At 39.5% G+C, this 23,184-nt stretch overlaps 1 protein-coding gene across 1 annotated transcript; it reads left to right on the top strand.

Moving 5' to 3' along the window:
- Positions 1-1,382: 1,382 nt before the first annotated feature.
- Positions 1,383-19,280, top strand: LOC104460413 (ensconsin-like; the record flags this gene model as incomplete). Its single annotated transcript, XM_010077437.1, has 11 exons — positions 1,383-1,463; positions 2,873-3,036; positions 5,749-5,863; positions 6,826-6,858; positions 11,407-11,508; positions 13,890-13,988; positions 14,396-14,494; positions 15,582-15,707; positions 17,807-17,952; positions 18,330-18,460; positions 19,036-19,280. Coding segments are annotated over 11 exons (1,341 nt in total), but the record flags the coding sequence as incomplete, so codon positions are not given.
- Between the last annotated feature and the right edge of the window lie 3,904 nt (positions 19,281-23,184).

Below are 23,184 nucleotides of genomic sequence, written 5' to 3'. Positions count from 1 at the left end.
TTCATAAACATTTTCCTGCTTGGGTCTTGTTGGAATATGATTCTACCAGTGCTAATGACTATTGTGTATGTGTGTATATATATATGTATATATGCCCACAAATATATATGTGCAGTAGCAAAGAGTTTTTATGAAATGTAAGTCAGACTCATAACTTTGCAAAGTATTGTTTTTCTTCTTTGAGAAATTATTAAATTTGTTTTATTTTTAAACTCTATAGTCCTTTGTTACACATTTTGAAACATAAGGTTTTGTAACTGTTGTTTTTAGAAAAAAAAGCTGTCCCAGGTATGGTCTCATTTGACAAGTTTTTTCTTCTTACAAGTTGAGCAGTCCCAAGTTAGTTATTTAATGAAAGGATCTGCAACCTCAAATAGACTTTTATGTATTTATTTTGGATATTTATCTCATGAGTTTTTGTTGTAGAGCTTTTTTTAATATGGGATGATTCTTTCTCACAGTCGCTGCAGCCCAAGCCATAGCAGAAGAAAGAAGAAGTCAAAGTGGCGTTAGCCCTATTGCAGTCCAGACCTCAATAAATATAAAGACAGCAACTAAACCAGGTATAATTATTGGTCATTGTTCTTAATGAAGTACTGGGTTCACAAGGGAATGTTAGTAGGGAATGAATAAAACATCTGGTAAGGAGAAGTTTGATGCTCTTTCTTGAGGAGAAGTCGGAGCATAAAGCACCTGGTAGATGGTTTGTAGATTCATCAAAGGTCTGGTTTTAGTGACAGACTTCTGCTCTTGACTAGCTCAGAGTTCAGTTGCCTGTCTCTTCAGCAGCACATAACAAAGATAAATGAGGTTTTTGTGTTCTGGTCAGGTTACCGGTTCACTTCTGGTTGAAATTGAAGTTTTTATATGTGCAAAGACTTAGGCAGTCTTGGTTCTGGTTTGCCTGCAAACTAGCTATCCTGCAACGCTTTGAATTCGTCATGATGGATGAACTGTCTGTTCTCAGATTGAGTTTTCCTAATTTCCTCTAATTCTTCATCATAGGAATTTATATGTACAAGAGTGAGGGTCAGAGCTGAATTTGGAGTAGGAGTATATTCTCACACGTCTGACTTCTGCTCAGGCTTTCTTTTGACTGAACACGTTGAGCCTTTAATCTTGTGACTGCTTTCTGCTGCACCTAGTAAAAATAGTGGATTGGTTGTTGTGAGAGAATGGAGAGGGAGAAGAGGAGGGTATTCAGCTGCTTATGAATTTTTCAGATGGCATTGTTAATCTGTACATGAAGTGTGCTTTGGTGGTATGTGTATCTCTTGGGATGTTCCATAATCCTTTCAACAGTAAGACTTAAAACTTTTTTATTTAAATTTGAATGTTCAAAATAACTGACAATTATGTGTCTTCAATTTTTCTTTTGACAGTGATAGATGGTTCCACTCTAAGAACAGAAGAAAGACAAAGACTGGCCAGGGAACGTAGAGAAGAACGGGAAAAACAACATGGTATTTTCATCTTCCCTTTAAAATATAATTTCCTAAAAAATTTGTGATAAAAGAATAACTTACTCTCTTACTCCTTTTTCAGTCACTTTTTTCAGCTTGCTGGGGACAAGTGACAAGATCTGCTCTTGTAGGTCTTGCATCAGTGACCATCTGTGAACCTGAATGGAGAAGTATTAGATTTGAGAGGAAAACATTCCAGAGATTTTCAGCTTCTTGAAGCTGTATGTCACTTCTGGCCTTCCATTTCTTAGTGACCACCAAGTGAAGTTAGCCAATTTTTATTGAAAGACTTAACAGAAACACTTTTAGATTAGAACTGCTTCCTGTAGCCCTGAAGACAGAGGTTTGGGAAACAGTGATTTAGAGAAAAGCAAAAGAGATTGAGCTAGTTGAATGGCTTGATTGCCTTGAACACTGCTTCCCTTGTTTCCTGGCACACTGAAACAACTCCTGGATTGGAGTGTCAGCAGGATACGCTTTATCTTAGCAAAGAATCTGGGACCTAGAGAAGAGCATAAAACTCCTGCCCGGCTTTATGCTGTTTGTGACGTGAATCAGTGCATATGTGCGCAGCGAGGGATGAAAGGTTCACAGTATGCCCTGCCATCCTGGTTCTCAGTCTCGCAGCTTGTGAGGAGTATTGTCTCTGAGCTGTATGTTTCTTAATAGAAAAGCAAAACCACATAGGAATGGGAATGATTGTGTTATCCTTACATGGAGAGCGGATAGGAGTAGGATGCATATAAATTCAGAAGTATTTTGGGGGCCTTATATGTAGATACTGCCTGTGCATTATTGGTGTGGTTGTCTGGTCTCTCAGTTCATTTCATCTGTCTAGCCACAGAAAATACTTCGGTATTCAACCACTAGCTTTTTGTCACAGAAGTTGAAGCTTCCTGTTAAACTGTGCACAGCTGTTCCTAGGTGGAGGCTGTGGAGAATAGTGACATAACTATTTTGAACTCGTATGCAGGAACTGTGGGGTTTTCCCATCTTGCCACTCGGTGCTTTAAATCTTTTCATTATATCTTGTTCTAAGAAATGCAGATTGCAACGTAGAAAATTCTGGCCTTTGATACTCAGCTTACTAGTTACTCACTTATAAAGACTTCACTATTACGATGAAAAGTATATGCTTAACAGAGGATATATACATATCCTGACATTCCTGTCTAGACAGTGAAGTCTAATTGTAGGCAAAGTTTCAATTCCAGCTTAACCTGGGGACAGAATTACAGACATTTCTGTCATCGTGGGCAGCGTCATTCAGCATTGCAAGCTAATCTTGCTGTATGTTTTGGCTTTGCGTTGTGATAATTTTGCTTGGTAGCTCTTGCCTTTAAGTTGTGTTTTAATACCAATGAATAGTTAAGTTTAATTTTAATTTATTTTTTTTTTAAATTTTACAGCTGCCAAAGAGTCACAGATCCTTGAAAAGGAGAGAAAAGCAAAGCTCCAGTATGAAAAACAGTTAGAAGAAAGGCAGAGAAAGCTAAAGGAACAGAAGCAGAAAGAGGAACAACGGAGGGCAGCAGTAGAAGAAAAGAGAAAACAAAAAATAGAGGAGGAAAAGGTATTACGCATCAAAGTTCTATTGTTTTCAAGAAACTCCTACATTGTTTTCCTAAATTACTGTGCTCTGAAGTGGTGTGAAATAGAAAGTTATGGAAATGGTGAGTGTATTAGAACATAAAAATATTTTCCACATCTATACAATGGGCTATATAGACACATGTCCTCTTTCCCCATCCCAGGCCTAGCTTTTTTTATCCCCGAGGCACTCAGGACTTCAGGAGCTGCGGCTGCTGTTTGGCCACTGGTTATTTTTCACATGGGCAAAGACCCACCCCACATGCCTAGACTTCTGTATTCCTTTTGGTGCACTTTGGAGATTCTGTTTGTAAATCAGCATGGGTGACACGTCTTGGACTTTTCTTAATTCTGTGTCTTGCTTCCTGGAAGCCCCAGTGTGGCTTAAGAGGATCAAATTCTTTCAGTTCTTATGAATTGCAGTTTGTTACTATATGTAGAGCAGTTGATAAGGTTATCTGTGTGGTTACCTTTTGCTGCTTTGAACTGTGTATTGACTGTTCTTACTTGACTCTTTGCTTTGAGTGCACATGGACCAACAGAGCAGTATTTGAGTTGAGAAGCTTGTTGCGAATTGATAGAAGCTGAGAGAGAAATAAATAGATGAAGTTCTGAACTGGTTCATTTCCAGGGTGTCAGCAGTAAAGGCATGACATGCGTGTGTGCTTTCATAAGCTAGTTGTAAGAGCTTACTGCAGGTCATTGATGAAGAGCCTGTAAGCCTGCCCAGCTGCTCCCTTGCAGTCCAGCCATTGTTACGGTGTTCTAGCAATACATCTTTTTCACCCTTTTTGACTGGTGGTATTCTAAACTGGTGTTTGGTTATCTGTAATTGGCTTATGGGTGTGTCCAGATTGATTTTCCATTTGAACTTCATGGAATAGTTTACATTGCTGGAGAACAAGCAGAAATGTCTGGGTGGGCCTTGACTGCAGTCCAGTGCAGTATCATCTCTTTAAGCAACAAGCATCCCTTATGCTTCAGGAGGTTTTGCCCCATAGCTTTAGTATAATTATTCATGTAATTTTGAGGATATGGGTATGTTTTAAGTGGCCACTGGGCTGAATAATCAAGGAAGACAAGGACTAGCTGATGAGTGTTTGATTGGTGTTTACCTTGTCTTTCACTTGGTCCCTGGAGGAAGATGACCTTGTACATAGAGTGTTACACATGAATAATACAGCAGTGAGAAAATAGTGGGCACTTGACCTGTAAACCTTGCTTTTAACCAGAAAGTGAAAACAGATCTTGACTTTTGTACTCTGACATTAGAAAGTAATCACTTTATAAGAAGCTAAGCTATCTTAGGGCACTGTTTGCCAGCAAGTTATCATCTACACTTGTAAATTTAGTAGATAGAAGTGCATCAAAAATAGTCTTCAACATTCTTGTTTTGTACTTCAGTCAAGTCTCATTTAGTTACATTCCTTAGATAAAGTAGAAGAAGCACAATAGCAAATACAGTGGAAAAATAAGTGGTTCTCTGCCTAAGAGAGTCTTGAAGACAACTAGCCATGGCTGGGGTTGCGATACCTGTCTTCTCACAGTTACTCAATTATTCTGTACAGCTGTGCAACTTGGTACGTTCATGTCTTGAGCTGATAACTGACTTTCTGTTGTTTGTAAAGTGAAGCCTATGTCTTTAACTATGACTTTGGAGAATTACCGCATTGCAGATCCAGCCATGGTAATATTATCTACAGATTACATAATGTCTGGGTAGTTTGGCACCTTAGGTAAACTCTAGTTCAGGTTTCTTTAACAGAGGGGAAGCTAAGCTTTATATTTCAAACAGAACTTTTAATTTTATCTTTTGTCAGTTAATGGAATCCTTCCTCCCTTCCTTCCAAGTTTACTTTGTCTGTTACACGCTGTGACTTTTTTAGTTTGTGTTGTGAAATGGTATTGAAAGAAGGTGAAGGTCTTGTGTCCCCAAGAGAGAGAAATGTTTGTATAACGAGTCCCCTTGGCATCTTACTGCAGTGTATCAGCAGTAAATACTGCTTCAAAAGATCACTTGGGATATGACTATTCCAGAAGAGAAATCTGTTGTTGACGCATGTATGGAAACCTGGCTGAGACGGAACAGTCTAGGATGGTGACTTTGTCTTTATGCACAAGAGGCAAAGTTCCCCTGTTAGCAGTTACCAGTCTTGGAGACAGAGGCAAAAGCTTCTTTGAGTCCTCTTTGTCCTGTCAGCAGTGGTTGCTGAGGTCTGGAGTTGATTGGGGTTTTTTCGCAGTTTTGCCTTCATGTCTTCTTCATGTCAGTATCTGTTAAGACTTGGATCAGTGTTTGTATAGTTCTCTGAAAATACAAGTAACCTTATAATTGGTATTTTATAATGGAGATTTTTTATCACCTTTTACAAATAACTTAAGAATATAAATAAAGGGTAAGCAGGTAGTGCTGTTTACTGAATAGGAAATCTGTTTGGTGGCTATTTTAAGTAAAGAGTAGAATAGATTATCTGTGCTTTAGCTCAACCTAATCATGTTTGCAGTGTTTTGAAACCATTAATTGCCCTTAACATTCTTACCATGATAGTTTTTCTAACAAAAGCTCATTATCAAGCAGTATAGGTAAAACATTTTAAATCATATTGGGAGGGGGAAAAAAAAAATCTATATTTTGTCTTCTGGTGTAGCTGTGCTTTATAGTTATAAGCTTCATAGAGATGTTGTTTGATGACAGGAGAAATATGAAGCAGTTATGCATCGTACCTTGGAACGGAATCAGCGGCTGGAAACTCGACAGAAGAGGTGGTCATGGGGAGGATCTGTAACTCCAGATTCAGAGAGCAAAACAGGTAAGTAGCACCTTCTCCAGCATGGCTAAAATCACAAAATATTATGTGTGAATGCTGGCAGGTGCAGTGCTGTTCACAGGGACCTGGGCATCCTTCGCTATCTTGGATCTTACAGCAGGATCTACGAGCAGCTCTTGGGGAAGGAGTCATATCTGTACTTGCCCTGAAAATGCTGCTCAGACTTAGAGCTATTTTTGACTTGGGAAGAGCTAGAGAGAAGCCACATGGGAAATATACTACTTGGCAGCGTTGCATTGCCAGCCCCCAGCCACCAGATATAAGGGTAATTGTGATGTATATGTATAGTGTTGAAATAGTTGCGTTCTTCAAATGCAGTACATGTAATGGTGTGCTGAGACTGATGATAAACAGAAAAAAACCCCTAGTTTTACTGTCATATTCCATCTAAAGTGTTTTCATCACACCCTTAGAGTTACAGAATGCTAACTGATTATTTTCATGACCAGTAATGGGTAAGGAGATGCAATGGGCAGTGTCCGAGCTTGCCAGAGGTTAGGTTCTGTTCTAGATTAAGTGATGCATTTTAACGCTTTTTAATTTGAGCTCGGATTGTCTCCTATTCCACACAGTTAACTGTTTCTGCTTGTAAACATTCTGAAATCAGAACAATAAATCAGGATTGCAGTGGAGGGTATTTTTTCATGCACTACCTAACTGGAAGACCACACCAATAAATAACGTAAGTTATTGTCCAGGAATAAAATAAAACACAAATCCTTCAATTCAGCCTATCTTCTGAATTGATGGAATTGTACTGAGTATGTTTTAGTAGTGTCGCCTTCTGTCAGCTCGAGTGTTGACTTTAAGTGTTTATTTATAACGTTTGAAAGTGCTTTGATATAAATTACTGTTATGACATCCAGCTTTGCCATTTTTTGGTTAAGTTGGATTGTTTGCTATTTGACCTTGTGACTTAGCCTCCAAACCTTCTTCTTCTACAGAACAACAGACCGCAGATGAAGGTGGAACTGGTGGTATTGATTTCTAAAATGTTCTTTTTCTGTTGTTTTACGCTTACTACTAACCTTTTAAACTTGAGTTCTTGTTTCTCTGAAACTAAGGAAAATCGTCTTCTTATAGATCTTTTCCTGGATCTTGGCCAGCTGTGCAACAAATGTGATCCCTAAGTAGAAAGCAATCCCCTATGTTTTTAACTATCCCTCCTGGCTAATTAAACTACAGCTTAAGTCATGGCATCCTGAGGGAATTTTCAGGGAAAGGATATGTGCATTTGGGTTTTTGAAGATGGCTAGATACAGCGTGGGGGAGGAGAAGAGAAATTCTTAGTGGTATGTATTTGAATATGAATTAGTTCGGTAGTCTAAGCTTTATTTTTTTATAAGGGCAATTTCGAGCCCTTTCATTGTTTCCTAATTTACAAAAAGTACGTGGTTGGGCTTGGTTTGTTTTCTTCTTGCTTTGTTTTGCCAGCAATGGAAGTAACATTTGCAAAACCAAGTTATATTTTGCTGAAACTTTATGAAAGGGAATGGGTCCTTTCTGCAGTATGATACTTTTTTTTCCATGAAGAGTTTTGCAGAATCAGGTCTGTCCAATTATCTGAACATAATTCTATATATTAAATGTGTTTTCATTGGATTTCTGGCACTTTCCAGTGCAGACGGAGCCATTCGTAGAAACACTTCAGATCACTGATATATTTGTCAAGGCTATGTGTTTAATAAGCAGAATTATTTCTTGTAGCTAGTTTAAGATGATAGCTCTCAGCTGAGACCCAGCTAAATCTGAATTCCGAAAATCTGTGCATGCTCCCAGCATTACTAATTCAATACAGCTGTCTCGTAATGCTGACAATATGAGACTTGAAAATGCAATGAAAGTCTGACTGGGTATGATTTAACTACTGTGGCTTATTCTGGCAACACAGCAGAAGCATGTGTATTTTATTTAACTTCCCTCTTCTCTTTCTCTGCACAGCATGAATCCCTAATTTTCTCCAAAATTAGCCAGTTTGACTGGATTGGTTTACCTGTTTAACATGTGTTCCTTGGATACAAATATAAATCCAATTACTGTATTCCACATTACCAAATGTCATTTAACCTTGAAACTAGGAAGTCACATTTGCCTTACATATTTAGGAAAACACTTTTTTTTCTCCTCCGTTCCTTTCTACCATATCTAATTTTTAAGCTAAACTTTATAACAACCATAAAATAATGTTCTTTGCTCTCTGCTGATTTATGTGAAAAAATGAGTCTTGTCTGGCCTTTTGATTGTGGAGGAAGATCTTCAGTGCTGCTGAAGCACATTAAAAATAAAGTGTCTGCCAAGAAACGTGCTCCTGATGTAATAGTAGGCACTTAAGATGCACCTTATGCATCATAAAGTAACAGGAAGAGCAGATAAGTTCGGCTGCAATAGATCAATTTGGATAACTTGGCACGAATTTTGAAAAAATCGACTATGGAGATAAACAGATAATGCGGTGTTTGAGTAAGACACTTGTGCATCCAAAGTGTTTTAAATTAGTGTTTGATTTTATGTTAAGGTTTCGAATGTACAGCTGTCTTACCTGGATTGGATAATGTGGGATCATGGTTGGATTTATGCTTCTTGTATTTATTCCCATTTCAGGGTGATTCTTAGCTTTTTCTCTTTCTGCAAGCCCCTCACTTAAATGTTATTTAAAATCTGCCCAAACCATGCAGGATGCCTAAGTCCAGCCAGCTTTCTAAAAAATCCTTACTTAGTCCCTTTCACCTTATATTTGGATAATTGCTGGAAAGACAACAGTTACCTTTTTTTTTAACTCTGAAAAATGGCATTGTGGCTGAGTAGCGCACCTTGTCTAACAGCACAGCTAGAGTAAGTTTCAGTACGATATTATTTTTCCACCATCAGATTCTGTGTCAGATTTGAGATCAAAGGCTCCGTTTCTTAAAATGAAAGCCATTGGGGGAACAGATTTCAAATACTCCTTACATTATTTTAGGACTAAGGGCTTTCTTGTCTATTCTATTGCTGTGCAAAAAATAATAGGATCAGACATTCTGCCATGAACTGGCTGTGTCAACAGCAATGCTTAGGAACATTGATAAAGCAGCATTTTGGGTGACAGGGGTAGTGTGCTCTGGAAAATAAACCCCATGTAACTGAACGTTTCACCAGCCATCAGCCGTTCTGTGTTGTTTACAGAATGTGATTCATTGAGGCTGCACCAAGTGCCCCACTGATGGCCTGAAATTTAAAAATTGATGAAAGCCCCAAAGTCAAATGTTACGTTAATGACATTGCTGTCAGGGCTAAGATGAAACATGCAGGGTGTGAGAAATGCCAAGAGAAATGGCAAGGCTGTGTGACAAAGCAACCTTAATGACAGAGGCCTTGTAGATGAGGAAGGTTAAGTGATGACTGCTGAGCAGAACTAGATGTTCAGGTGTATCTGCAGGGGAGATGTGCTGGTAGGAACTGGGCTGCCAGAGTCTCTCCTTTCTAAATAAAGAGCTTTCTTGACCTAGCATAAATTTGGAAGGAAGTGAGAGACAGACAATCTTATTTTATGTAGCCTAATTTCATCCATCCTCAGATAAGCAGTGCTGCAGCACCCTCTCTCATTGAAGCTTGGTGAGAAGCTAGGATTGGGAACTGATCTCTCTCATAACGCTTTTCTTAATTAGAAGAATTTACCAGTTAGATTTTTTTCTGTCAAGGCATCAGTAGAGATACTAGCTCATGCCCTCACCAGTGCTTTCTGTTCCCCTGAAAAATAGAGACTGATTTTTTTTCTTTTTGTTTGAGCAGTCATATTTAGCCTGTACGTCTTTCTTTTGAGTCTTCTAGTAGAAATTTCATCACTTTTTACTAAACAGCACAGCCCACCTCCAGAATTTGTAAACTTGCTGGAAAAGAATTGCTTTGCTCAGTGTAATTTTTTTCAAGGCAAGATTTAATTTTCTGCCCTCTGGGTCTCAGTAGGCAATAGACCAAATCTCAGATTTCATGCACGTGCTGAACTCCTGATTTGAACCAAGAGAAATTTGTACAAAGCGTCTCCACAGCATTTGGAGGCCTTTGACTCGTGTGCTTGAGCTCTGGCAAGAGCCGGGCTTTCTTTTTAAGAGCAGACGCTAGAGGGTGGTCTTTACCTTCGAAAACATCCAAATACGTGAACTGTGACTTTCCTGGTTTTTGTATATGGAACCTCTCAAGGCTGTTTTAGTTATCCCAGTACTCTGGCTTCATTCATGAAATGCCATTTTAAAAAACTATGTTGGGAAAATATCTGCCAAGCTCAGATCTTCATTTCTTAACTAGTTTCAATAGTTCCCCTTTCTCCCTCTTATCCCAGGGGGACTTTGCTCTTGTTCACTGCGATAAGAGCTTGGCAGTTTCGTAGCTTCAGCTCCAAAATCTGTTTTTCACTTGATGTGGTTTTGCGGGAGGCTCCTAGCTCAGGAAGGATGGGTTGGATGCATGTGTCAAAAGTACGGTTCAGAGCAGGGCTATCCATAGGATTCCTTATGTCCTGGCTCTTGCTGTAAGGAGCTGCTATAGCGTGCTGGCCAAAGGGAAAAGATGCTGCCTCTGTGGTGAGTAGTGCTGCTTTTTCCTTCGGTACTTGTGCACTGAGTTCACATTAATCATCTTTGCTGTCCAGTATGGCAGCAAAATTGATGACTTGCGTTCGATGTATAGAATTTCTTGTGTTTATTAAGCTAGGCCGCACTATTTTGTGTGCATTACCGTTTTCTGCTTATTGAGTTTCTGTAGCAGCAGGTACATGCTTTTCCAAGGCTTTCGCACTCTGGAGTAGTATTCATCCTGAAAGTATGTTATTTGAAATTAAAAAACAGGTATTTATCTGGCTTGTGGTAAACTTGAAATTTTGCCATGTGAGATACAATTTTTATTTGTACGTATGTGTTTATATACACATACAAAAAAACCCCTGCTTCTTCTGGCAGTTTTTTTTCAGAAGAGTTAGAAAACATGAACTTAAGGAATAGCTTTTTGTGAAAAAATGGAAATCTCTGCAGTAGTCAGAGCAACCCTTGGGAAGTAATTTGAAGTAGGAATGCTCTCTTGCCTTTCCTCAGAACTTGCTTTTTTCCCTTGAAAAGCATTTCTTTGTTTTGTTTTTGTTAAGTAGTGATTAAAAAATTGTTTTGACATACCTATGTGGAAGGAACAAAGACATTGTTGTTACTCAGGTTCTGTTGTTACTTTCTCTGTCTCACAGCCTGGTAACAGCACACAACCTCAGTAGCTTTTGTCTTTACATGTTAGGAGCCCAGGGTTTAAAAACCACCTGTTTGCATACTTATGCCTAAAATCTTGGTGTCACTCCACTGAAACTAAATGCCTTTTCTGTGCACATTACAACTGGTGCTAATTGTATCACATTTGTTCCAAAGGGGAAAAAAAAAGTCTTTGTTTCTCATAAAGCAAAACTGGAAATAACTTTCAGGATGTAATACTTCCAAAGTTAGTTCACAGCAATGTGTGAAAGGTTCTTCAGGTATGAAGGTGAATTCTAAAGTAAGTGCTTCTTTACACAGCCAGCAAGCGGTCCACCTCCACAGCAAACCTCAAACAGACAGAAGCTGGAGTCAATAAGCGGTTGTCATCATCTGCAGCGCTTTTAAACACTTCTGATCGAAGTAAGTGTTTGTGTGTCTGCTGGTAGCAGGTGTACTGCTCAGCTGTTCCTTGAGAAGGAAGCAGGAGGTGCTTGCAACTCTTGCTGTGCAACTCACTTCGTATTTTGATCTTAAATGCATTTCATGCGATTTGTTGATCCAGCTTGACTGTTCAGGGCTTTGACCCAGTTGATGTGATCTCTATTAGAGGAGAAGAGTAACGGTAAAAAATACTGGTTTTTTATTTTTTACTTATGTGATTATTTTCCTAAAGTCAAATCTTGGTGACTGACTGATTCACAAATCATTTCACATCATCTTTAGGGGTTTGCATGCCTTAAATTACAGCCTAAAATTTCAGCAAAATAAAAGTAGTACAAAAATAATGTTTTCTTTGTTCTGTTAGACAGCCTTAGTCATTTGATTGCCTGTGGGAGGGAAAAAGTCAACTGTAGTATTGACATTTCTGTTGTGAAATCCTGTACTCTGTAGACACACACTTTCTTTTTAATGTTAGAATTCTCCCTTAACCGAATAGAGGAGAACGCATGAAAAACTCTTGACACTTGTGGGAGTTTTTTTGTATGGGAGGAGGTTGTTTTGTTTTGACCTGGAGTTCTGGCATGATTATGGCCATAGTGTGCAGCTCTGACATCATTTCCTAGCCCAATAAAGTAGCGTAAGCTTGATACTGGTACTCAGATTATGCATTTCTCAGATTGTTAGTGCACACTGCTTGCAAGCATTCTGGGTTACTTACTGTGCCAATGACTATCAAGGAGTAGAAATGGCCTGGAAACCAGTTGTTCCTTTGATTTTATTTTTTTAAGGTTTTCCAAGAGTGTTTGCACTCTAGAGATTCTCTACCAATTTCTGTGGTTTCCAGTCTCATTTTGAATTGCAACTTTGGGGTGGATGAAGCTCCTAACTGCAGCATGTCATGCTTAAAATGTGTACCCACCCAACTAGGCTTAACATGGATGTAGAGAATGAGATAGATAACCTGGTTTTCCCAGTCTCTGGGAAACCTGTACATGCGAGTCTTCTCTCTGCCACCTCCCTTTGCCCCGTCCCAATACATTCTGTAAATCATGGCAATCTGCCTTCCAAATAAAAAATAATTAAAAAAAAAAAAAAACACCAAACACAAGGAACTGTCCTAATCTACTTCTTAAGAAAAATAAAAATTACTTTCATGAGCACATGTTTTAGCCTGAAATTTCCTTCTGGGGAATCTTCCCAGTGTTTCACAGGGCCTGCCTCTGTTCCAAATGGTATTTTTTTCCAAAATGGTGAAAAGCATTAATAAGCTAAGAGCTGTTTAATACAAAAGCAAGTTTGGTTAGGTCTACACTGCAGTGTTCTGTCAGTCTGCAACCTTTATGTCGAACGAGCTGTGCTAGAAGAATCCCTAACATGGACACAGCTAACAGTGGTTTTGCTGGTTCATGTTGGAAGGTGATGCAGCAGAAAAACTGGTGCTCATAGACTGTATGCCTGGTAGGGGAATTGGTGAGTGTATCTATACTGGCATAGCTGCAGGGGCTCTGAGTCACTGGAAACTGCTTGTGATTTAAAATGATATTTATATATAATGTGTCTGCAGGGTTCAGCTCTGGGTATGAGTCAGAAACAGGGCTTTAAAATACAAATTAAACTGCTAACAAAGGAAGTCACTAATTACTAATTGGGATTGCTTTCAAACTTATTGTCATACCTTGAAATCCTTTGTGAATCCTTGTTCGCTTTGGATGAAAAATTCTCGGATGGCCTGTAATACAATAAGTTTGAAGCAGACTCCAACAATAATAGAGGTCAACTAACCACTGGTGTAGATCACCACAGCAAGTTAGAGCCAATTTGTGCTCTTGATCTGGCACTCAAGAAATGACTGTTTGGTAAACGATGCTAAATTCAAAGGACAGAAAACACAGTTGCAGAATTAACCAGTTTGCTGCTGCTGTACATGCCTGGGAAGGTGGAGGAGCAGAATGCGGAATTGAAAGGAAGATGCTTGTCCCTGGATCAGTGGAGTATTTAGTCAGCTGTGTGCTATGTTTAATTCTGAGCTGAGAGCTTTGTTTCTCACTCTTACTCATACAGAATGTGGGCAATGGCCTTTTAAAATGATTTATTTAGAAAGGTGTAAAAAGATGGCCTTGGTAGGTCAAACAAAAGTCTGTTGAGACTGGCACCCTGCTGCTATGATCAGTAATATACAGGAATATAAGAAATAATGCTTTATGTAAGGTAATTCTTCCCTGATCCAGTTTTCCTGCTTCCAAAGGATTCATCCTATGAAATTACTTAATTACTCTTCTGCATCTTAGGGAAGTGGGGCTGGTGTTGGAGGGGACTTTTAGGCTTTTCAACATAATTAATCCATGCGCTTTCAATTCCAGGTTCCACAAAGAGAAGTGCCTCATTAAACAGACTGACTAACAAAGTTCCTCTACATTCTCAGCAGTCAGCATCCAAAGGTTCGCAGGTGGAACAGAAAGGTGCTAGAAACCAGTTTGTTTTAAGAAGTGGGAGGCAGTAAATGGGATATTTGAAGTTTACTTTACATCATATCCCAGTTTCATTATAAATGTTTTTACTCAGGCTTTCACTGCTGTGCATATAGTCTATGCTCTGTGGCATAAATATTGTTACGCACATTGCAGTGCCCCATATTGGGTATCTGCGTCTATAAACCAGCCTTACTCCTCTGAAAAGTGGAAGGGTGGGAGGGGAGTAGACAAATGGTAGCCAGACCATTTAGCTCGTAAGAAAATAGTGCTTTATAATGATAGATTGGTGGTTTTAGCTGATTTCTTGTCAAAAGCAAAGCATGGGAATGGCACTTTAGAAAATCATATATATAAATACCTTGTTAAAAATAATTTTCCTTACGCTTGGTCTCCAGGAGGAACAGAAAAGAAGAGGAGCACATCTTTGAATAGAATGAGTAGTAAACCCCAGTCCTCTCCTGAACTAGAAAAAGTGAAAAAGGAAGAAAAAACAGGTGGTTGCTTCATAAAGCTGAATATTTTTTTTTTAAGCCATTCATAGTAAAGTTTGGATAGGCTTACTTTCAGTAGTTTCCCTGGTTCTTAAGTTTTTAGGACTTTTTAGTAGCTTTTTAGTTGTCCAGTGGTAAAGATAAAATTGTAAATGGTAAAGATAAATTTCTCCCTTTGGACAAAAAAGAAATCCTGTAAGTAGGACTTCGACTTTTTTAAAGGGCACTGTAAGTAGATAGCAAAATGTCTCTCTGCTTGAGAGATGTATGTGAAAGCTGGTAGGTTTAAATGTAAGATACAGTAAAAATGACACTGATATGTTCACTTCTTAGTTAGATCTTACCTTTGCTTTTTAAGCTCTCCTTCATTATTCAGTTTAAAAGCAACTTCTCTGTTCCTGCTGCTGGCCTAAACTTTGTGCATGCAAATGAAGGAGGAAACCTGTTCTCACTTCAGTCTCCTTTGGTCTGTGTATTCCCCACTGGATTACAAATATCTCCTTTCTAGTAACTCTTCCTAAAGCTGAAGACTAGCAACTTTTCTAACGTGTTTTTTCCCTTTCAGTTAACAATTCTGAAACTTTCCTTTTTAACAGCTATTGCCAACAGTGGAAACGATACTCTGCTTCACAGTCTTTCCTGTATGGGAGGATGATGGGTGCTGTCCATGTGAATTTGGGTGTGCAAATGATACCAGAGGATAATCGTTTGCTTTGACTTGCAAGCCTTCTGTTTATTATGTCAGAACAGCCTTTTTTGCAGTCTAGAGAAATAGCTCTGAAGAGCTGGGTCAAAAACTGAGCGTATTTTGACTGACTTCAGTATTGATTTGTGTTGTACTCATGTCAGTCTTTCCACATGAAAATGATTAGAATTAAGTAAGCCAAGGACAAGTGCAACATAAGAAATTGCAATATTTAACCCTCCTGTGCTTTTTGTTTGGATTTCCCTCTCCATGACTTCTGTATTTTTCTTCCAAAACTGTTATGATTTGCAACAATGCTCACAAACTTCCTTTGCTTTGTACTGCTTGTCTTTTCCATGATATGATTTCATGTTGGATCCTTTTTGATTTGTTCCCATCGTTTAGCTCGTCGCTCCCAGGTCAGTCCTCTGGACAGTAGCGTAATCAGTCGCCTCCTCGCCCCCACACAGGCTTCCTTAGCTAGGAGTAAAAGTGCTGCTACATTGTCGACTGATGGACAAGATCCCTCAGGTAACAGGAGGGCAGCAAAGCCTGAAAGTTTTATGCAGTTGCTCTTCAAGCAAGAACTTACATGACAGTCACTAACTGTGCTACACTTAAGTATGAATCAGACAGTTAATATAAGGTTATGTATAATATTACTTACCCAGTATTTTCTCTGGTCAGTAATAACCAATTCATATGCTATGTTGCATGTTTACTTTACAAAACCACAGAATAATACTGGCTTTTAAACTCCAGAGCCAGTGTACTTACTCTGCAGACAATCAGATGTTGGTGTTCATGTTGGATTTTGTTTGTGGCGTTTTGTTAACTGATAGAGATCTGTGTTTGGGTATACCCTCGAATCTGAGACATCTTGCTCAGAGAACAGTGCTAGGAAATGAAAGGGAAAAAAAAAACCCACCAAACATAATTTCTAAGGAGGCTGAAAGGAATAGGTGCAAAGCCTACATTTCTCTTCAGTGTGGAGAAACTCTTGTAGGATCATGACAAAGTGTTTGCCTTAACACGAGTGCAGGGAGCCCTGAGCTGGCCTTACCCCAGCTGACTGTAGCAGTAGAGGCACACGAGAAGGAGAAGATGTTGTAGAGAAACCCTGGCTGGCTCGAGCAATTTTGTATTGGTCCAGACTGAGCTGGTAAGCCCACACTGTGACTTAGTACTAGCGTATACATCGTGGGCAAACCCTAGTGGCATCCCACATGTCTTATAATGTTATTGGTTGTAAGAATGCCCCAGTAAATGCATATCTGGAACCAGTGTGGAGTCCTTTCTCCTCTCTTACCTTACAACTTGCATTCCAAATTTTGCTTGTTTCCTCTTAAGTATGTTCTTCACTCTTTATTTTTTATCTTATGCCACTTAACTTGGTCCTTGTTGGTAATGGTGACATTTATACACTGCTCCCATTGTGTAATAATCAGTTTTTACTTTTTTTGGTTTGTAGTCAGTGGTCATATTTTTGCACAGCTATCTGTGTGCCACTTCTATTTTACCATGAATATTTCAGTTCATGTCATGTGAGGAAATACCGTCTTTTTCACTGTCACTGACAGCATGTGACTTATTCACCATTGCTGAATTAAAGATAACTTTTACATGGTTATCGGTTTACTTAGAGGTACTTTCTTCATTTCAGTAGAAACATACCTGTGCTTTAGCACAAACTATGCACAAACAGAATGCAGTTCTCTTTGCACAAATGCTGCAAATATAAAAATAAAATGTATTTTCCATAAAGTTACAAAATTAAGTGCTGGCATCTGTCACAATTTATACAGACAATAGAAAAATCCAGTATCTCGTTTCAGAGGCAGCTTTTTACATCTGTGTGTGCTTATCCATCTATGATTACCTTAGTGAAAAAATAATTAGAAGATACAATTTCTTTCAATATCTTATGTATGAAAAGATTGACACTTCAGATAGGAAAGGTATTTTAGTTTAACAGTTGACCTTTTTCTCTTGATAGGTTTTTTTTTATACCACCTATTTTGATTTGTTAATGTGGATGAAGGGCACACATATATAGTAATAAAGGGCTCAGAGACGGAAAGTATTCTAGAATAAAGTAATGTTTCACAAATGCGTATTTCACAAGAAAAGCTTGTAAAGTAATGCTCAGATTCCTAATGTAATTCTGCTTTATAACCACTCTTTGAAAAGAGGGAAGATTTCCTCCTTGAGTATGGGGGAAGCATGCTTAAAATTTGAACCCATCATTAAGAACTTGTAAAGGAAGATGCTAAGCCATTAAAAACTGAAGTATTTTTGATTGGATGCAGCTTGACTAAAATTAAAGTAACACTGGTGTATTGCAAATTTAGACCTCCTTTTGGAAAAGCATTTTATTTTTATCCACTCCAGACTGCTGCTTTCAAAATTTATTTTATTCTTGGTGCTGTTGCTTCCAAAGTACTAATTGTGTGGTGGTGGTGTCTGTGCCCATGACCCATTGCAATGTGCACTGCCTGTGGTGTTTTCTTTGTATGGTTTCTAACACACACCATCTTTCTTTCTCTCTCTTTCTCTCTCTTCCTTTTCTCCTGTTCTTATGCTGTGCACTTGGTTCTCGTTTTGTCTTGTCAAATTCCTAACTTTTATAGAATCTCACCTCTGTCCTCGTTCAGCTTCAGCCAGTTCCATCAGTTCCCCAGTCCCAGCTCCTAAAGTGCCCATGCGCAGTCGTAGCATCGACAGATTGAAGTCCTCTGTATCTTCATCAGATGCAAGTTCACCAGATTCAACCCAGGTTTGTTGAAAATCCACAGGAATTAGGTTTGTATTAATCTGGGGGTTTGGAACAGCTCAGGATGGGATCCTGTTTCAACACTTTGCTTATTGAAATGTTTAATAGCATTTGCTTAAAAAACGCAATGCTGAAATGCTCAATGCTCAAACTGGTATTTTATGGTCTTTGATCTCTCTGATATCTTAAAGGCATGTTGTTTGCTGCTTATGGTTCCCAAAGTTTAATTTATGTAACATACTGACTGGGTCTATATTTTGGAACATAAAAGGAAATGTAAAGTATATCTTGCTGATAAGTTGTATGTTATGGTAGCAGGTCCTCTGCCTGTAATATCTTCTAGAGAGTGAGCATTATTTTGTTTTTATGTATCTTCTTAGAAATCAGAGACAGAAAAACCGTCCCCAGGTTCTGGGTTAAGACGCCCTCCCTCGCCATCTGTGTCTGCCCATAGAAGATCCCCTTCTCCTGCTAGTTTGGTGAAGCGTCCTCCTTCACCTTCTACGGTTAGGTATGTGTCCAGGTTAAATATCTTTTATTCAGAACAAAATGAAGGATGCTTCCTGTCTCAAGAGCTGTGCTGTTAGACTTTGGATGTCCTACACTATGCCATGTTAATACACATAAGGACTTCATTTTTGCTCTGATTTCTGTCTTCCATAGCAGGGATGCAGCTCTTACTTGAACCTTTGTCTCTTTTGTGCAAACAAAATACACCCTGGTTTTCTGTACAGTTTGTGCACTCAAACCAAGAGGAAGCACGCGAGCTTTTGAATAAGCTGGTCTGCCTGTATTAGTGTAGGAAGTTTCTTGGAACTGAATCTCAGTGTTCATCCTTAATGTGGAGTAAATGGAGGTCTGGGCTAGCAGACCTGTTTTGACGTTAGCCCACAAGTAGTGAGTTCAGGTGCCCAGGGTATTTTGGAATCCTGTATTAGAGTTTTATGAGGAAGGCACCAATAGTTTGTGGGTGGATTTATTTTTAAAAGTGGGGCACGCAATGTGAACTAACCAAAGTAGACTGTCCTCATTTGAGTGTTTGAGGTTTTCAGTGATAGCGCTGAAAAATATTCTTTATTTCAACAGACAGAAGACTCGCCCACCTTCACCTAGCGTGTCAAAACAAAGGCCACCATCTCCTACTCCAGCCTCTAAACCAGCACCCATCCAACGTCCACCTCTCACTCCAGGTGTTATAAACATTACCAAAAAGAAAACTGAAGCAGAGAGCAAACCAAAGGATAAGAGCACAGAAGGAACAGGACAAGAGCAAGGTGCTTCATCAGCTTTGGACAGGGATGCGGTAGCAGCTAGCACAAAGACCAAAGAAGGTGAGTGTTTCTCAGTGACTGATACGCTCTTATTCAAGACGTCTGCAGTGCGTGCTAGGACTGGTGAGATAATTTGTTCGTGAGGCAGACCACAGGAGGGGTGCTTTAAGGTGGAAGCTATTCATTGCTGATTATTTATACAATAATTTTACATGGTATGACTTTTGGGTGTGGATTTCAGTGCAGTAGTCAGTTTATTTGACTTAGAGGCTTAAGTCAAGAGCTTTCAATATTATTGTTTGTACTGTAATTTTAAGAAAAGCAGAAATCCTGTTTGCCTGTTGGGCTTCAGCCGCAATAGCTTAGGGATCTACTAGCTCAGGTTTGCAAAGTCAGTAGTTAAACTATACAAAGGTCTTTCTGTCCAGTTGGTAGTTCTTAACATTTCTTGTGTAGAGGCCTGCCTGGAGGAGGAAATCAGCTGTTAGTGCGTCACAGTCTGAGAGCCAGTTTCCACAAAGCTAGAAGGCTGCCTCAGTCTCAATTCCAGCAAATGTATAGTCATTGCTGCCTCAGGAAGAAGTAAGTGGTCCATGCATGGGTCACACTGGGAAATGATCTTGGTAGATTAAGGAGAGCCATGTAGTGGTTAAGCAATTAGTCTCCTGGTCCTCTTCATCGTGCCAAGTGAGCACAGCCTCTGTCCCTCTTACCGGAAGAATGCCATCTGCCATCTCCAGAACAGAATCTGGGAGAGCCTTCTGATGAGGTCTGGCAGGCACTTCTCTGTGGAGAAGGACTTAGGGGAGACTTAACAGGAGAAAGGGCGATCTCTGGAGTTTAAACTACAGCCAGTGGGCAGTACTGGGGGTGAAAATCCTTCAGACACAAGGTAAGTGGGAACGTATGCTTGCTGCACGTTGCTGCATGTATGGTTCCTGTTGTGCATTCCTCAGCTGCTTCAGTTGTCTGTGATTTCTGAGGCTCTTCCTGACACTGCTCAATGTTGGATGTGAAATAGTGTTAGTCAGCTGAAGAACTCATTCATGGTAGAGTTCTTTGAGCGTATGTTCCTCTAGAAGGAAGCCTGGATGTTGTAGTTGAATGTGGATGTTTGTATAAAGTTGCACATCAGTGTTCAGTGTCACATCATTCATCTTTGCAGTCAGAGTGTCCATCCCTCGAAATGCGACATTATTGTGATAAACGTATTGCATGCCTCAGAGGGGGCATGTTCAATTACAATCAATGTCATCGCTTGGTTGAAACCTCCTTAACGTGTCCTATGGATAAGGGGTAATGGTTATAAGCTGAACGAGGGCAGATTTACATTAGATATTAGGAAGAAATTTTTCACTGTGAGGGTGGTGAGGCAGTGGCCCAGGTTGCCCAGAGAAGCTGTGGATGCCCCATCCCTGGAGGGGTTCAAGGCCAGGCTGGATGAGGCTTTGAGCAACCTGGGCTAGTGGGAGGTGTCCCTGCCCATGGCTGGGGGGTTGGAACTCGATGATCTTGAAGATCCTTTCCAACCCAAACCATTCTATGATTCTATGATCTTCCAGTTGTTCTGGAACAAGAACACAACTGCTTGTTCCTTGAGTGCCTCACTTGTGTCCTCTCCACTGATTTCTGGAACTCTATTAACCCAACTTATCTGTTTCTATTTTATTTTATTGCTAATCTCCAAGCTAGTAATCTTTTTAGTGGTTTATAACGGGGCTAGGTGAAGCTCTTTGACACATACAAGATGAGGAAATAGTGGCCATGTTCTTCAACCTAGAGATGATTTTATTTATCTTTTTGAATGTTTTGGTACACTGCAGTATTGCTAAGTGAGGCAAAATCTTTGTTCTTAAAAAGAAAAAGTTGCTTTCAATTTTCAAGGCAATTTTCATTGTACATGTCTGTTCAGCCTGTGGGTTAGTGCAATACCATATCCCAGACAGCTTCTGAAGTCAAAATGCACCAGTGAATGGCATGTGGCAAACCAGTCTCTAGGTCTTGTAGGTTCAACCTAATTTCAGCTTCATGTACTTGTACCATCTCTTCTACTTTAAACTCAACTTGATTGCATGTTGCTCACACACAGCAATCAAGATTTTTGTCTTGTTTTTTTGTGTCTTCGTACTAAAATATGCTGTTCTGCAGTAAAACACTTTTTATTTTTCAGTGACTTGGAGCAATTGTCATTTCTGGCAGCAGCCTTTCGCAGCTTCTCTGAGAGTTAAAAGGCTTGTTTCAACTTAAAGCATAAGAAGTGCTCCTTCATGAGCTCTCAGTTTATGCGTGATGATAGGTAATAAACTATCATGGAGCCTCACTTTTTTGTATTTGGGTAGTGAAGGCTTTGGAATATGATTCCTAGATTAATTGTGAATAAATGACTTGCCTTGAAATGTGTTGGAATCTTCCCTCCATCCAAGTAATACTACAACACAAACACATTTGTGTTCTTGCTGTCAATGTGGAAAATAACAGTCCGGTAAGGAATTGACACCAACCTCTCCTCCATTGCAGATCTGTGTAACGTTCTTATCTGTCCTCTAAAAAAAAATTATAGATTAATGGGAGAAAAGGAGTGGGTTCAACTTCCACCTCTTTACAGGTTGCAGATCATCTGCATCCTTCCTATTCAGTTGCCAACCAAATATTGCTAAAGAGGAACTGCCTGAAGGTGGTCTGTATTCCTAATGGCTGCAAGTATCTTAATAGTCCCTCTTTGCTCTTAAACCACAGGCTAGAATTAAGTAAGGCCAGCAGATCAGCTGTCAGTCCTGTAGATGCATTTTATGATTGTTCTGAGACATTTCTCTTTCCTGTATCCCTCTTTCCCCTTCCAAGGAAGGGGGGACAAGAAGGTCATTTGAGGAAAAGACAGTTCTTATCAGGAGTGACAGTGGGAGTAGAAGGAAAATGGAGCAGAGTATAAAACACTGGAAGAATCTTGTTAAGGCATGTTAGCAATCATGATGGGAAGTCCCATGTCCTGCACTATGGAAACAGACTGCACAAGGGGTGCATGGAAACGAAATCACTACAGAAGTAACCATGTGAAAAACAGCAGTAAAGCTTCAGCAGTGAAAAAGCAATGGGAAGATCCCCCCCTAAACTTGAGGTCTCCTACCCTCTCTTTTGTTTTTATGCTCCCTGCTGTTTCCATATCTGCGGTGTTCTGAATCTTTGTGACTGATTTTCTTCTATCGTTTTCCATACCAGATAGACATCGTATTTCAAGCTGTCATTATCATGCTATAACCCTAAAACCTAAAAGCTTAAGACCATTAGGCTTCTTGCTGAGGATTAAGTTGTCTTATTTAGGTTCAGGTTTTTTTTTGGGGGGGAATAGGTTAAACCTGACATTAAATGTCAACCAATTTTGATACAACTGAAATTCCAGTAGTGTTAAAATAGGACTGCTGCGCTGGCTGCTTTGCAAGGGCACAATGGAAAATTGCCTCCGCTGAAAAAGCGACTAGTCTAAACTGGCAAGACACTCGAGTGGTTAAAGAAGAGAGGCATTTTGATTTCTTCATGGTTGTGTACTGGCAACAGTAAATGAAACCTGCCGTTTCTTTAAATAATTTTAAAAAAATGCAGAATGTAGGAAGAAAAGCACTTAGTACTTCTAAATCTCAAATAGGCAGATCCTGCTAATGGTTCTTAGAACTGCAAAGGACTGATCTTTCATGCCCAGGGAGGAGGAGGAGGAGAAAAACCCCTTTTGTCTGAGTTCAGATTTGGAGGTGTCATGGCTGTTTGTTTTTTTACTAACATGACTGCGTTTTTGCCAAATCAGAAGCAATATGCATCCTGGGGAGCTGCTTCTTTTTCAGCATTGGATAAATCTAAAGATCAGAAAACTTCTCTGTGACTGCACTCCATCAGTGATGGAATGCTTTTCCTAGGACTGCAAGAACCATTTTTATGCACAAAACACTGCCATGATTCAGCTGCTGAGGGTGTA

The sequence above is a fragment of the Pterocles gutturalis genome, unplaced genomic scaffold (genome assembly GCF_000699245.1).
Source record: "Pterocles gutturalis isolate BGI_N339 unplaced genomic scaffold, ASM69924v1 scaffold45673, whole genome shotgun sequence".
NCBI classification, from domain to species: Eukaryota; Metazoa; Chordata; class Aves; order Pterocliformes; family Pteroclidae; genus Pterocles; species Pterocles gutturalis.
The sequence above is the reverse complement of the archived record's forward strand: the minus strand, read 5'-3'. Positions and strand labels throughout refer to the sequence as shown.